This window comes from Ixodes scapularis, unplaced genomic scaffold (assembly GCF_016920785.2).
Source record: "Ixodes scapularis isolate PalLabHiFi unplaced genomic scaffold, ASM1692078v2 ptg000460l_1___fragment_1__unscaffolded, whole genome shotgun sequence".
Classification (NCBI taxonomy): Eukaryota; Metazoa; Arthropoda; class Arachnida; order Ixodida; family Ixodidae; genus Ixodes; species Ixodes scapularis.
In genome coordinates, this window is record NW_024609981.1 from 1,718,826 (window position 1) to 1,734,481 (window position 15,656).

General features: G+C 47.9%; 1 protein-coding gene across 1 annotated transcript in view; it reads left to right on the top strand.

The window, feature by feature from the left end:
* Positions 1-1,070: 1,070 nt before the first annotated feature.
* The window catches only part of LOC120842549, a 36,041-nt gene continuing 21,455 nt past the window's right edge, over positions 1,071-15,656 (top strand). Inside the window, exons 1-2 of the mRNA XM_042287812.1 lie at positions 1,071-1,091; positions 2,027-2,336. Coding sequence (XP_042143746.1) covers positions 1,071-1,091; positions 2,027-2,336 — 331 coding nt within the window. The remainder of the gene's footprint in view (positions 1,092-2,026; positions 2,337-15,656) is intronic.

A 15,656-nucleotide genomic window follows, 5' to 3' on the forward strand; every position in this document is an offset into this window, starting at 1 on the left:
GCAGACTTCAATCCAAGCCTTAAGCCGAAAGTAGCCGAAAGTGTGCATCTGGGTGCCATATTGCCATTCGGTTATTGACATGCTTTGTTGAGCGTCGTGTTTTTATCGGGTTTTCGGAAGTGGCCTCTTCACTACCGATGTCGGGGGCAAGAGAGTGCTCGTTTAATCCAGACTGGACGAACCTGAATATTTCGGAATATCCAAGTTGGATTAAGCGCATGCAAAATGATCCTCATACTGCTCAATGCCTTGTGTTGTAATGGTCTTATATATTAAACCGCCTCTACAGTGGTCAGAATTTCCCCTGAAATTGTCAGGGAAAACCTGGAAAAGTCAAGGAACTTCGAAAGAATAATTTGCTAGACACCCTAATTGAGTTACGACCAAGAACAGATGATCTCAGACACCCCTTTTGTGCACTTTTAAGCAGGTCTATCCATATTTCTAATTTGAGTACAGCTAAATAATTTCTATATAATCTCTACCTAGCTAAATTAAGTTTAGGGGAGCCTACATCGTTTCATTGAACTGAGAATTTTGTTAAATCAGCCAAGGCCAGGTTTTCATGCAGCATTATGCTCCTATGCAGTAAGAATCTGTGAAGGAAACTTGCACCGGTAGTGCATAGGGAAAGGAGAAGAAAACGTAATGTTTTCCAGGGTAATGCAACCCTGTTGTGTAGGGATCAAAGGTGAGCCTTATCAATGCCATCTGTTATATGCAGCTTAAAACAATTTCTGCTCTAGTGCCATCTAGCATAATTAAAAACCCAAACCAGGATGTGTTAACAATAAACTGAGTTATTTCACACACAGTAGTCTTCGCTAGCTGACCTTTCAACTACTTTTTTTTCTGGAATGCTTCATTGAATGGGTCTGGCAATTAAAGTCTTTGTTACTCTGATTTCCTAAAAAAATTGAAGTGAACCCTGTGGGTATCCGTGGGAAATCGATTTGTTTGTTAAATCGTTTTTAACAAAAATAAAGCTTTTATGGTATTACGTTTTTGCACTTCAGAAGCCAGGAAAAACCAAGTCAGCGGCATTTGAGGACCGTATCATGGAGTGGATAATGTTAGAGATCCTTCAACAGGTAATTCATCACTTCTGCTGGTATGTGATCCAGTTTTCAGCTGACCGTGCAGGCCTGAGGCTACAAAAGTCTTGCTTGCTAAGGTTCTGACGGGTCAAAAAGTGGTATTGTTGAAGGCATCAGTATAAATCTGAGACAGTGTACTAACGCAGACGAAAATCCCAAGGACGCGATAGCGGCGACTGAAAAGCATGACTGCAGCTATCTGCTGGTTGGTTGCCTGGTTTAGACCACTGAAGAGCACTTGGGCGCTTTTCTGACGCGGTGTTTACTTCAGGATGTAGCACGAGGTGCCAAGACTGTAGATCTGATTTTACTGCTCACTCAAATTGCCACGACTTGTTGCTACGTCAGAAAGTGTGGCTTAATAACTATGATATGAAGAAAAACATTAAATCACCGTATTCGGAAACCAGACTTCTTATTGACCAGCAGTATGTGCTGCGAAACCGCAAATGCTGTCTCCTTTCGTGGCATCTCTTTCAGATGCTCACGAATACCGCCGCTGAGGCGGCACATTGCGCTGTATTCTGAGGAATTACAGTAAAACCTTGTTATAACAAAGTTGAAGGAGCGGTCGTAATTATTTCGTTATAACCATTAGTTTGTTATAGCCAATGTCCATTTCTTCCCACTATTAGCAAGCAAGGGGAATTATGATTGCGTTGTTATATCCATTAGTTTGTTATATCCCGTTTTGTTATAACGAGGTTTTACTATAACTGAGTCACAGAAGAGTGCATGAACACACGCCTGCAAGCACAATAGCATGCAGGTGTGGTATCAAAATCAGGCGAGCCACTGACAGATGGTGCAGCAATAAGTTTCAGCCGCCGATTGCACATACTGAGGATTTTTGTCCATGGAAGTACTTTAAAAAAAAATGGGGAAGTGTTTTAGGTGTTTTAAACACCCAAGAATGATTTCCGCATCAGGTGACCCCTAGACTGGATGATCAGGACCCTTGCTTCGCTGCTGCTGAGCTAAGACATGCTCAAGCTGAAACCAGGACAACCCAAGCTCAGGCCGAGGCAGAGCTAGTGGGCACCAAGGCCAAGCTAGCTGATGCCGAGGCCAAGCTGGACGAGGCCAAGGCCAAGATAGCCGAGGCCGAGGCCAGGGCAGCCTACGCCGTGGAGAAGTGCAAGCTGCTTGAAGCCCGAGCAGAAAAAGCAGAGGGCAAGGTGCTGGCAGCAGAAAGGAAAGCGCTCTTTGCCGTCAATTCTCTCTACCCTGTGCTTGAAGGTATGAATGAGTATAAGTGTAGCATGGTAGCCTAAAAGTTGGCCCCCTCCATCCTGTGGCGGTATAGCATGTGACGCCGCTCGGTGTATCGCGGTCACGTGCCTGACTGTTATAAAAGTGATGACGCTGGAATAAACGGGGCTCTTTTGGCTTCTACCCCCAGTTGGAGAAGATCGGCGTCATTCCTGCGGCTGCCCACGCGCGCGGCGCAAGCGATAACGCGACATGGTGTCAGGAGTGGTCGGGGCGTTTTTTTAACTCGCTTCTTATCGTCGTCTTCGCCAAGGACTTCGGGATGGCGGAAAGCGAAGGCTGCAAGAGCGGTTACGGAATGTTCGCTGTTCAAACGCCGCCGAACTTCGACTTCGACCCTACGTCTGAATGGCCGACCTGGAGTCAACAGTTCGACGATTACCGCTTGGCGTCGGGCCTCAACGAACGGGGTGAAGAAGCACAGGTACGAACCTTGCTCTATACTATGGGAAAGCAAGCGCGCCAGATTTTCCAGACTTTCGCTTTGTCCGACGACGACGCGAAGAAGTACGAAGTCGTCAAACAGCGATTCGACAACCACTTTGTGGCCGCACGGAACCTGGTCTACGAAAGCGCGTGTTTTCATCGCCGCGTTCAAGAACCAGGGGAGTCTGTCGACCAGTTTGTAACTGCGCTTCATACCCTAGCGGACCGTTGCGAGTACCAAGAGTTAAAAGAACGCATGGTTCGCGACCGCTTCATTGTTGGTCTCAGCGATTCCAAGCTTTCAGAGACCCTACAAATGGACGCGAGCTTGACACTTGCCAGTGCCCTGGCAAAAGCTCGTTTGAAAGAGACTGTCCATCGACAGCAGCAGCAACTACGAGACGCGAGCAACGAAACGACAGCTGCCGGTAACTTCGACGCCGTCAGGAAACAAGGCCAGCCGACGGAGAGAGACGGTCCTCCTCGGCGCTTCACCAGCCAAGCCACCGGCCGAGACGGCGGCAAGTGCTCCTTCTGCGGAAAGGATCCTCACGCCAGGACAGCCTGCCCGGCAAGGTCAACGAAGTGCAGCTACTGTCGTAGCACCGGACATTTCGCCGCAGTCTGCCGCAAGAAAGCTGCCGCCTACCCAAGAAAGGTACGACTTTCGTGTCTTCAAAAGAACAACGATGCGTACTTTGTTGGGTCGGTGAGCGGGGCAGGGTCTAACGCCCGATTCATTCAAGTCTTCATTAACGAAACGCCAGTGTTTGCTAAGGTAGACTCGGGGGCGGAGGTCTCTGTTGTACCGTCAACCTTTCCCGGACTGCCTTCTAGGTTACAGAAGTCCGATATCACGCTGACCGGTCCCAGTAACGAGTGCTTGAAAGTTCTGGGCAAGTTTACTGCCACGATACAGTGGAAACGCCGAACCGTACACCAAACCGTGTATGTAGTCTCTCGGTTGCACTCCGTTCTTCTCGAACTCCTTGCTATCGAGGCACTGGGCGTGATTAAGTTCGTCGACTTGGCCACGTCAAAACAGTCTGTTGAGGCGTGCTACCCGCATCTGTTCCGTGGCTTGGGTGCCATGGCGGGAGAGTACCAAATCAACTTAAAGCCCAACTCGGTTCCGTTCGCGATCCATACGGCGCGTCGGGTGCCTCTCCCATTACGGAACGCGGTTAAGCAGGAACTGGAGCGAATGGAGCGGAATGGAGTGATACGAAAAGTAAACGAACCGACGGACTGGTGCGCGGGCATAGTACCCGTTTTGAAGCCGTCTGGTGCGGTACGAATTTGCGTCGAATTAACGCATTTAAATAACTGCGTGCGTAGGGAGCGCTACGTTTTACCCACTGTAGATGACAGTATGGGAATGTTAAGTGCAGCAACGGTTTTCTCCAAAATTGACGCAAACTCGGGCTTCCATCAAGTCAAGCTGTCACGCGACAGCGAACTTTTGACTACGTTTATTACACCTTTCGGAAGGTTCTGTTTCCAAAGACTGCCGTTCGGAATAACCTCGGCTCCTGAGCACTTCCAAAAAAGAATGGCGCAAATACTGGAGGGAATACCAGGGGTAACAAACTTGATGGATGACATTTTAATTTTCGGCAAAGACAGAGCCCAGCATGATGACCGTTTGCGTCAAACCTTGGACAGACTCGGGCGAGCTGGCGTCACTCTGAACAAAGATAAATGTTGCTTCGGAGTAACAGAAATTTCTTTTCTGGGCTTTCAGTTGAGTCATGAGGGCATTAAGCCAGACCCAGAGAAAGTTCGCGCCATAAAGGAGCTTAAGACTCCTGAGAATGTCTCTGAGGTGCGACGGCTATTGGGAATGGCAAATCATCTTGCCAGATTCATTCCGAACTTGGCTTCGAAGACAGAGCCATTACGTCAGTTGCTTTTGAAAGATTCCGAGTGGGTCTGGGGGCCTGCTCAGGAACAGTCGCTGGCGTGTATCAAGGACGTTATCTGCTCGCCAAGGGTCATGGCAAACTACGATGTTCGATACCCAATGATTCTTTCCGCTGACGCGTCATCTTTCGTGTTGGGGGCGGTTCTGTTGCAGATTCACCCAAACAAAGAGCGACGTCCGGTTGCTTTTGCATCCAGATAGTTAACTCCAGCCGAGTCACTATATGCCCAGATAGAAAAGGAAGCCTTAGCTTTGACATGGGCGGCGGAACGTTTCGAAGGGTACATCACGGGACTTGATGTTCTGTTCGAGACCGATCACAAACCACTAGTCACGCTTTTGGGGAAGTCGCCTCCCCGCAGGGGGCACCTGTGAAAGCAGGTGTTTGGAAAGTGGCGTCTCCACGGACCCCGAGCCATGCGGGTTCGCCCGCCCACGTCTGGCTGTGCGTGGCTTTCCCGTGTCCGGGGAAAAGGGCATCCTGGTGGTTGAGCCGAGCCCGGGGCAGGTTTGGACCCTTCGGGGCCCCCCGGGTGAGGCAATACACCACTTCGGCCCCCGCTTCCCGTAGACGGGTGTCCTGGCTTGGCCCGACCAGGATGATTCAGTCAGTCGCCACTTCTACTATCCCCTCCCCTCTTTTACTTTTGTCTTCTCCTTCTTTTCACTCTTCTCATTTTCTCTTCTTTCCTTTTTTCATTTCCTTTGGCGGCAAGGGCTAACCTTGGGTGGCGACAGACTCCTCGTCCAAAACCACACTTGGTTATAGTACCTGGGCAGTGCTAATAGTCTAACGGTTCCAGCAAAGCCCTTTTTGTTATGGTCCGTTAACTATTCCCTTGTTGGGCTCCGTGGTGGGCGGCACACCACAGGTTCTGAACACTTTCCGCCTCTTATGGCTCCCTCTCTCTCTAAACCCGGTTCCAGGCAGGCATCCAAACGGCCCTGTCCGGAACAAGTCATCGCCAAAGCACTAGAAACAGAACACTTTGTTAAGTTTTTTGTAGTCCACTCTGAAGACAATCAACGCCCTGCCGCCAAGCTGTCTCCGTTCATTGTTGCCAAGGTTCTTGAGCATTTGATCGGACACTCCTACCAAGCAAAAAAGTTGCATTCTGGGGACCTCCTTGTTGAGGTCACCACACAAGAGCAAAGTGTGGCCATTCAGAAGATGAAGAGCATCGTGGAGACCTCAGTCACGGTAACACCGCACAGGACTTTGAACACTGTGCGTGGTGTCATCTCCGAAGAGGACCTGCTAGATGTAAGTGAGGATGAGATCCTTGAAGGCCTACGAACCTCGGGCGTCATTGCAGTAAAGCGGATTATACTTCGCCGCGAGGGTCAGGAGATTCCCTCAAAACATCTTATTCTTTCTTTTGAACGGCACTGTCTCCCAGCAACAGTAAAGGCAGGCTATCTGAACTGCCGTGTCCGTCCTTATGTGCCGAACCCCCAAAGGTGTTTCAGGTGCCAAAGGTTCGGGCATGGGTCCAGGAGCTGCCGTGGAAGAGAGATCTGCGCCAATTGTGGCAGCAACGAACATGTCGCAGACGTCTGTGAAAGCACTGTGTGCTGCTCCAACTGCAAAGGCACCCATGCAGCGTACTCCCGTGCCTGTCCCCTGTGGAAGCAGGAAAAGGAGATACTGAGTTTAAAGGCTAAAGAGAACATTACATACCTTGAGGCCAAGAAACGCTGGTCATTCCTTGCACAAGGCTCGTATGCCGACGTGGCGCGCCGGGGTCCTGCGCCGCGTATGGAGTCGAGGGCAACCCAGGTCTTGCTCGAAGACCTGGCTGCCGCCCTCAGGACCCCAAAGCCTACCCAGGGGCAGCAGGCTCCCTCTCTTCGCGGAGAGGGTTCGCGGGCTGCTCCCACATCCCAAGACAGGCCAGCGCCTGCTGCGCCTGTACAGTCTGCACGGTCTCCTACCAGGGAGAAAAAGCGAGGCCCTCGGCCTCACTCCCTGGAGAGACCGCCTGCAACCAAGGAGCTGCATGGCCCTCATGCAGTTTCTGTAACACAGAAGGAGGTGGAGAAGATGGACGGGGTTGAACCCCTCCCCAGTACATCTGCCACCCTCCCGTCAGGTTCTGGTCATGGCCGCAGGATAGGATCTCGCAGCTCCGACCCTCCCAAGCCGGCAGGCAAGCCTGCTTGCGGAGCTCGGGAGAGCGGTGCTCCTGCCCTATCCACCTCCCCATCTACCCCTGAGTCTGACCAGGAGGAGATGGAGTGGCAGAATCCGAAAACCAAGCAAAAAACTAAAAAACCTGTAATCCCTCCGAAGGGATGATTATTTTTTTTTTTACTGTTCATCCGTGTGCTCATAATTTCATATCTTAATAATGGTTTCAATGCTAATGCAGTGGAACTGTCGAGGGCTACTACATAACCTGGATGATGGTGAGTTTTTGCTGGAGGAGCACAAGCCACGTGTGCTTTGCTTACAGGAGACTCATTTAAATCCCAGCCACACCAACTTCCTCAGACGGTACCAGGTATTCCGCAAGGATCGTCGTTGCTCTGTCAATTCTTCTGGAGGAGTTGCGGTGGTTCTCCCGAGGGAAGTGCCTTGCGTACAAGTCCCACTGTCTACCTCACTGGAAGCAGCGGCTGTACGGTTCATGCTTCACAAAGCTCTGACAGTGTGCTCTTTGTATATACCACCATCCTTTACTTTGAAATCCTCAGATTTTAATTCGTTTTTAGACCAGCTTCCTGAGCCATTCCTTCTGATGGGTGATTTTAATTGTCACAATCCTCTATGGGGGAGTACACGTCGTGACATCCGAGAAAAAATGATTGAGTCTGTGTTATTCTCTTGAACACTTTGTCTTTTTAACACTGGTGAGCCTACCTTTTTTAGCTGTCAACACCTTTCTTCATCATGCATTGATCTCTCTATTGCGACTGCCACACTTTTCCCTAACTTCTCATGGCATGTGCATCCTAACCCATAAGGTAGCGACCATTTCCCCATTATTTTAAAGTGCACTGCTCCTTCATCCTCTCTCATGACACGTTCACCACGCTGGAAAGTAGACCAGGCAAACTGGGCCATGTTTGAAAGTGCATCTGAGATTAACCTTGAAACTTTAGTTGGCTTGGATGTAAATGATGCCTGCAAATGCCTTACTGCCTCTATAATTGAGGCAGCTCATAAAGCTATTCTGCAGCCTTCTACACGCCTTCCTGCTAAGCCAAAACCTTGGTGGACTAAGGAGTGCAGTGAGACTCGAAAAAAACAAAATTGTTCATGGGATGTGCTACGCCGGTACCCGACCCCTCCAAATGTTTTAGCCTTCAAACAGGCTCGGGCGAAGGCTCGATATGTCCGTCGTCAATCAAAAAAGACGACATGGAAGAAATACACCTCCTCCGTTAATAGTCACACCAGTGTAAAAGTTGTCTGGGAAAAAGTGCACAAGATTAATGGGGATTATCGAGCCTTCTCCATACCGCTTTTCGTTCTGCCAGGTGGTGTACTGCCTAGTCTTGAGCAGCAGGCCAATATTCTAGGGGAGCACTTCGCATCTGTATCAGGTTCATCGCATTACTCGGCTGCATTTTTAAAGCATAAAAGTGTTATAGAGAAGAAGAGAATAAATTGCTCTGGAGGACTACAAGAACCCTATAATAGACCTTTTACTTTTCGAGAGTTACAGGCAGCATTATATAAAAGTAAAAATACGTCCCCGGGACCAGATCGAATTCACTACTGTATGCTCAAGCATTTGCATTCCAATACCCTGCAGGTGCTTTTAAGCTTTTTTAACCAGATCTGGAGAGAAGGGGTCTTCCCAGATTCTTGGAAAAGAGCTGAGGTTATCCCGCTCCTCAAGCAAGGAAAAGATCCATCATTACCCTCAAGTTACCGGCCCATAGCCCTGACAAGTTCCTTAGGGAAAACCTTTGAACGAATGGTAAACTCAAGATTGGTCCATTTTTTAGAGGAAAATAACCTCCTCGAAAAGTTTCAGTGCGGTTTCCGTGCCCACAGATCAACGGTGGACCACCTCGTACGACTTGAGAAAACTATTCGTGAGGCTTTTGTTAATAGACAGCATTGTGTTTCTGTCTTCTTTGATATAGAGAAGGCTTACGACACAACATAGAGGTATGGAATTTTGAACGATCTTGTCTCGTACGGAATTCGTGGCCGAATGCTCTCACTCATTAAAAGCCTTTTGGAAGACAGATACTTTCATGTCAAGCTTAGTACAACCTTCTCTCGTAGTTTCGTCCAAGAGAATGGAGTTCCACAAGGTGGTGTTCTTAGCGTAACACTATTTTTAATAAAAATGAACTCTATTGGAAAGTCTATCCCACAATCACTTTCCTATTCTCTTTACGTGGATGACTTGCAGACCTCTTGCTGTTCGTGTAACATTTCGGTCTGCGAGAGACAACTTCAGCTGGTAATTAATAGCCTGATGAGGTGGGCTGAGGCCAATGGGTTTAGTTTTTCACCAGAGAAGTCAGTATGTGTCAACTTTTCATTACGTAGGGGCATGATCCTAGAGCCTAGTCTGACCTTAAGGGGGCAGGCAATTCCTGTTCGTAATGAACACAAGTTTCTAGGAGTGATATTTGATAAAAAGTTGAATTTCCGTAGTCATGTACTTTACCTGAAACAGAAATGCTCAAGGTCAATGAACCTCCTAAAGGTGCTTTCACACAAGTCTTGGGGTAGCGATCGGGAATGTCTCCTTCGTCTCTATCGCTGCTTGGTTCTTTCAAAATTGGATTACGGATGTGTAGTGTATGGATCCGCACGTCAACCTACCCTTCAGGTGTTGGACCCGATCCACCATCAAGGTCTGAGGCTTTCCACTGGTGCTTTTCGGACGTCCCCTATTCCTAGCCTATATGCTGAGAGTAATGAATATTCACTTGAAAAAAGACGGTTTTATTTAGGCTTCCAGAATGCATTAAGAATTCGCTCTGTTCCTTCTCATCCGATCCAGGAAGCAATTCAGGATTCTCGCTATGAAACTACATTCCAGAACAAGCCATCTGTCGTACCCCCTTTTACGCAGAGAATTAAAACATATTCACAGGCTTACAACCTTGACAGTTTCAGCCTAGTTGCCCAACTTCCACTGGCAGTTGCTCCTTGGGAGTGCGTAGCACCTGTAATCAATTTTACTCTGATCAAATATAATAAGCGGCAAACTCCTGTTGCTGCCCTGCAGCAGGAGTTTTCCCAGGTGGCTTATACGTACAGTGACTATAGGAGTTTCTTCACAGATGGTACTAAGAGTGACTGTGCTGTCGGTTGTGCTGTTATAAGCGAGACATGGAAGGTTGTTAGGCGTCTTGATGCCAGAGCCTCAATATTAACTGCAGAATTATATGCTTTAATTTTAGCTGTTGAATTCATTATAGAAAATGCTATCCAGCATTCTGTTATCTACTCTGATTCTCTCAGCGCTTTAAAGGCACTTGCTTCTTTGGAAGTACCAAAGAATACCTTCGTTACTAGGCTCCGGAACATTGTGCACACTGCAGCAAAATCAGATTTACACATCAATATCTGTTGGGTGCCTAGTCACGTCGGTATTCAAGGAAATGAGGATGCTGATAGAGCTGCCAGTACGTGCATTGAGAGGCAAGTGGATATCAAGGACATTCCATACACTGATTACAAACACAGTCTTAAAAAAGCAATCCAGAAAAAGTGGCAGTTAGAATGGGACACGGAAATACACAACAAGCTTCATTGTGTGAAGCCTACCCTGCGGGAATGGGCAAGTTGCCGACACAGGGAGCGCTTCTTTGAGGTTGTGCTCTGTCGTCTGAGACTGGGACACACCCATCTCACGCATGGGTACCTCCTACGGGCAGAGGCAGCTCCGAAATGTGAACACTGTAACGAGTGTTTGAGCGTCTTGCATATTCTTATCGTATGTTCTAAGTACCATCACGAACGCACCACTTTTTTCTCTACCTTTTTCCGGAATCGCGTCCCGTTCCACCCGGCATTATTATTGGGTGATGAACCTCTTGTGCCGCACCAACAAGTTTTTAAGTTTTTAGATAGCATTGGCATCCTACATCGGCTATGAATTTTAGTTTGTTTTCTTTTCTATTACGTTTACCTGAAAATTAGTGGTGGCAGAGAGCCGGCGATCTTGCATCGTCGGCACATTTTCCATACTTCCTTGCGTGAATGAAATTCCTTTAGAGTGCCTCTGGTTTGTGGAGCATTGGTTAAAATTTCTCGAGGCCTTTATAGGCCTGTATCTTGTAAGGTTTTAATCATTTATTTTCCATAGTTTTAAGATGGAACTACCTACTATAGGTCTTTTCAGTATTGCCTTTAACTTACCTTGTGTTTGGCACACTATGGCCTTAGTTGCCGCTGTGCCATTAAACACCTAAGCTTCTTCTTCTTCTTCTGGGGAAGTCGCCTAATGACTTATTACCTCCGCGCATCCAGCGCTTCCGGATGAGCTTAATGCGTTTCAATTTTGTGGTTGAATATGTACCCGGAACGAGTGTCATAACTGCCGATGTTTTGTCAAGGGCTCCCCTGCGGGCAACGCCAGCCTGTCCTAATTCGCTCACTGTTAGCGAAGTCATGAAATACGTGGAAGGCTGCGCAACCGGCATCATCGAACATAACCGTTTTGAACGGGTTATGAAAGCTCAGGAAAAACATGAAGTCTGTCGGAGCTTGATTGATTTGAGCCGTAAAGGATGGCCGAAGTTTTCGTCAGTGCCAATGGTCTTGAGGCCGTACTGGCAGGAGAGGTCTGCATTAACTGTATGCGAAGGAGTGCTGCTAAAAGGGAGAAGGTTGGTAATCCCTCAAAAGCTCCGAAACGAGGTCCTCCAGCAGTTACACGAGGGTCATCAAGGCATTGGTAAATGCAGAGCTAGGGCTCAAGAGTCAGTGTGGTGGCCCGGGTTAAGCTCTCAGCTTGGAACTTTGATAGCCAATTGTACAGCATGCGCTGAACACAGAGAGCAGAACTCGGAACCCATGATTCCGACGGAAACGCCACAAAGGCCGTGGCAGAAAGTAGGTGTTGACCTGTGCCAGATCAAGGGATCTCACTATTTGGTTGCCGTTGACTACTTCTCTAGATACCCCGAGCTCGCTCTGTTGACATCGTTGACAAGTGCCAGTGCCATATTGCACCTGAAGAGTTTTTTTCAAGGCATGGCATACCGGAGATTGTAGTTTCCGATAATGGCTCACAGTTTGTATCTGTGGAGTTTAAGTTGTTTGCACGCGAGTACGGCTTCCGTAGCGTGACATCGAGCCCGAGGTATCCGCAGGCAAACGGAGAGGTAGAAAGGATGGTGAAAACGATTAAAACCTTGATTATAAAGGCCCGTGACCCCTATATTTCGTTGCTAGCTTACAGGGACACCCCAGGGCCCCTTGGGAAAAGCCCGGCGGAACTTTTGATGGGCAGGCGCCTGCGTACGACGCTTCCGCTGCACCCACGAAGTTTGTTGCCCCGAGAGCTCAACCTGAACAAGGTCCGCAGGCGGGACCAAGCCTTTCGAGAGAAGCAGCGCCGACAATTCAATTGTCGGCATGCCGCACGAGAGTTGCCACCCCTGAGGCCGGGTGTATTAGTATAGGTAAAGGACTATAAGCAAAAGGCAACAGTCCTCCATCCGGCCAATAGGCCAAGGTCGTTCGTGGTAGAGACTCACGCGGGGGTGCTTTTAGAAAGGAACCGCAAGATGCTGGTTCTTTTGTCCCCTCAGCAGACCAGGTCGGAAGGCACACAGGGAAGCTATGAGTTACCAGAGAACCGGGAGCCTAGCGGCGAAGACCGCAGCGCCACTGAAGTTCTGGGAGGGGATAGCACAGGGAGTGATCTATCTGAAAACGGTAGGATTCAACCTCCGTTGCCTACCTCGCCTTACGTGTCACGATACGGTCGCCAAGTGAAAAAACCGGAACGCTACGAAGCGAAGTAGCTGTTGCTCGAGTTGCCCGTTTCTTTGTGACTAAGTTTGCTGTCATTTACGCCTGCTGTGTGGGTTTATTGTCAAATATGGTGGCTGTGCGGATTTGTTGTCAATTATGATCCTTGAATGTGTTCAGTGAAAGACCCATTGTAAATAAAAAGAAAAAAAAGGGAGACGTGGCGGTAGCGCAAGTGACGCCGCTCGGTGTATCGCGGTCACGTGCCTGACTGTTATAAAAGTGATGACGCTGGAATAAACGGGGCTCTTTTGGCTTCTACCCCGAGTTGGAGAAGATCGGCGTCATTCCTGCGGCTGCCCACGCGCGCGGCGCAAGCGATAACGCGACACATCCTCAATTCATGGTGCAGCCACTGCAAAAGCACAATGCCTTCCCCTAACCTGTTTTAAGCTCCGTGTTTCTTTACAGACATGAGGGTCCTTTAAAGGGACAATGAAGGCAATTTCAAACTTTTTCCACAAAATGTGTCTTTTGACCACTTAGATCCTAGCACACTGCCAGTTTTTTATGGATGTTTAACTAACTCTGTGCATTCCTGCATGGATGTACCTATGTGAAACCTCCGAGAAGGGAAGTGACGACAGCAGTGACGTTAACTGTGAATAGTCAGTCTCGATAGCATTTAATAGAGGCTGAGTGTGGTTGCTGTGGTGAGCATGGGCGTTCTGCATAGCCCGGTCGCTGTTATTGGCCGTCGATACCCCACTCGCAAACGAGCCCTCGAGCGATTAGCGATTTGGCACTGATGTAAAGAGAGAAGGATTACCGTCATCCTAACGACACGAGACTGGCGCTGTTTACGGGGGAGCAGCCGACCTCTGAGTCGTCGACTCGAGACGCGTTTCCTGGAAAAACTGCGTGGACAGTAAAAAAATGTCAAATACACAGTGAAATGATACCATCTGCTTTATTTTTAGTGTATTAAGCTGAGGGAGCAACCTTGGTGAACAGGCGGTAAATTTAATCAGCAGTTTTTTCTACAGTTCACTAGGCCTAACTGAATCTGGTAGAATGCATTCCACCACTCAACGAACTTCCTGCACTGCTAAGAGATCTCACTAAAGGATCAAAAAGAAGAGAAAGACGCCATCTTCATGCTTACTTGCAGTGCTCCTACTTGCCCCTAAGGCTGCGTACATATTCAGGATTCTGCCCTACGCCGCCGACTTGTACATATACCACCCGCCCGGCATAGACTGTTTGCTTCCTTCCGGGTGCCATTGCCATTGTTTTCGGGTGGGCCTAGGCGTCACTGATTAATTGAGTTAGCTCCTGCTTCTGCGACGGAACCAGTTATACTAATTTATTTTATGTTTAGTAAACATTTCCGGTCCGAATTATACTTTTGATAGTTATCGAATTCCAAAACACATTTCTTTCTATAGAACTTGCGATGGAAAACAAAACTGAAGGCATGTATCTCACTTTGACCAATCGCGTGATATGTTCCCGGTGATACCGTGTTTGACGTCCTAGGTGACGTCATGCGATACCTGCTTCTTCCTCAGCGACTTCCCGCACTCCGGGGAGTCGCTGCCATCTCCCCGGGGCCGATTATGAAAGCGACTATTTAATTGATTTTTGCAGTACGTAAGCGTCGGTTCTGGCTAAATTTCGGGCAACGTTGTTTGGGATATGCCTGGAATTTATTTCGATCGCCAAATGAAACTTCCGAATTGCCTTTATTGTCCCTTTAAAGAGACCGATTTAGTGAAAAACTCATAAAATATAAGTGCACTAGGCTATTTGATGTTTAAAGAGGGGCATGCAGGGGTTAACTGACTCTGATCGCTGCTCAAAGTAAACATAGTTATAGAGAATATATGGAACATGTATTAGTTTCTATCTTTATGAATAGACATTTTGGTATTTAACCAGGACCAAGGGACGCAGTGCATTTACATGTGCTGCGCATCCTCTCTTCATATGTGTCATAAATCGTGAAATAACATCGTGACAAATCCACCTTTCCTTTTGTTACTAGATATTTGCTTTAAAATTATACCGCTGCAGCAGCACGCACAGCGTGTGTAATTACAAACCCCTGCAAGCGTTTTGATGGTAGGGTGATTTAACGAAAGGTTTATTAGTAACCGCAGAATAAATTTCAGATGTGCTGAACTAAAATTTTTTATTCACAAAACCAGGTGGCACAAGCATCTGACATGCGCTATAAACCCCAAAGCATCCCTCATGCAGCGATATCCAGATTAATGGCTGTATTCTTGGAAAAGTAGGGCACCGGTGCTTGACGTCGCAACCCTCGCAAGACAGTCTAGGACAAGGGGAGGTGCCCCACTTCCTCTCCTCCTTTTGTCTGTTTCCATGGGAATAGCACCAAACCCCGGCAGCACGTCTGGTAAGCAGGCCAGGTGGAGAGGATATGAAGCGAAGAACGCAACGTTACGCACTCGCTGTATGCGTGATGTTTTGGGGTTTCTAGCGTCCCGCCTAGCACCCCTGTCTTATTATGTGAAACCCAAATTTCAGTTCAGCACAGATTCCACTCAGAAAGAACAAGTGTCCACACTATCTGGTGCCAGTTGTAGGCTGCCATTCTGGAATTGGTAATGCACAGAGCACATCCATGCTGTGCTCCTAACATTAATAGAGCTCAGAATAGCTGGCGGATAGTATGCCTGCCACACCTGCATGCAAGTTACTGCATGCAAATAAATTATTGACATAGTACCATTTGGCACAAAATGAATGTATATGTAAACAGACACCAAATAAGGCATTTCCATGATTATTTCATTTCATTTTTTTATTTATTATCCTTTAAAGGCCCCGCCAGGGGCATTACATAAGGGGGGGGGCAATACAAAGAAGCACACAAGTAGAACTTTTATACAATAAAAACAAAAAACAAAACATAGAAACAAGATGTGGCTGAGCACCGGCCATTGGTAGGAGCATCGCACTGATTACATATTAAATATAGACGATACAGCATGTCTGAAGAGGTCGGGGTCAC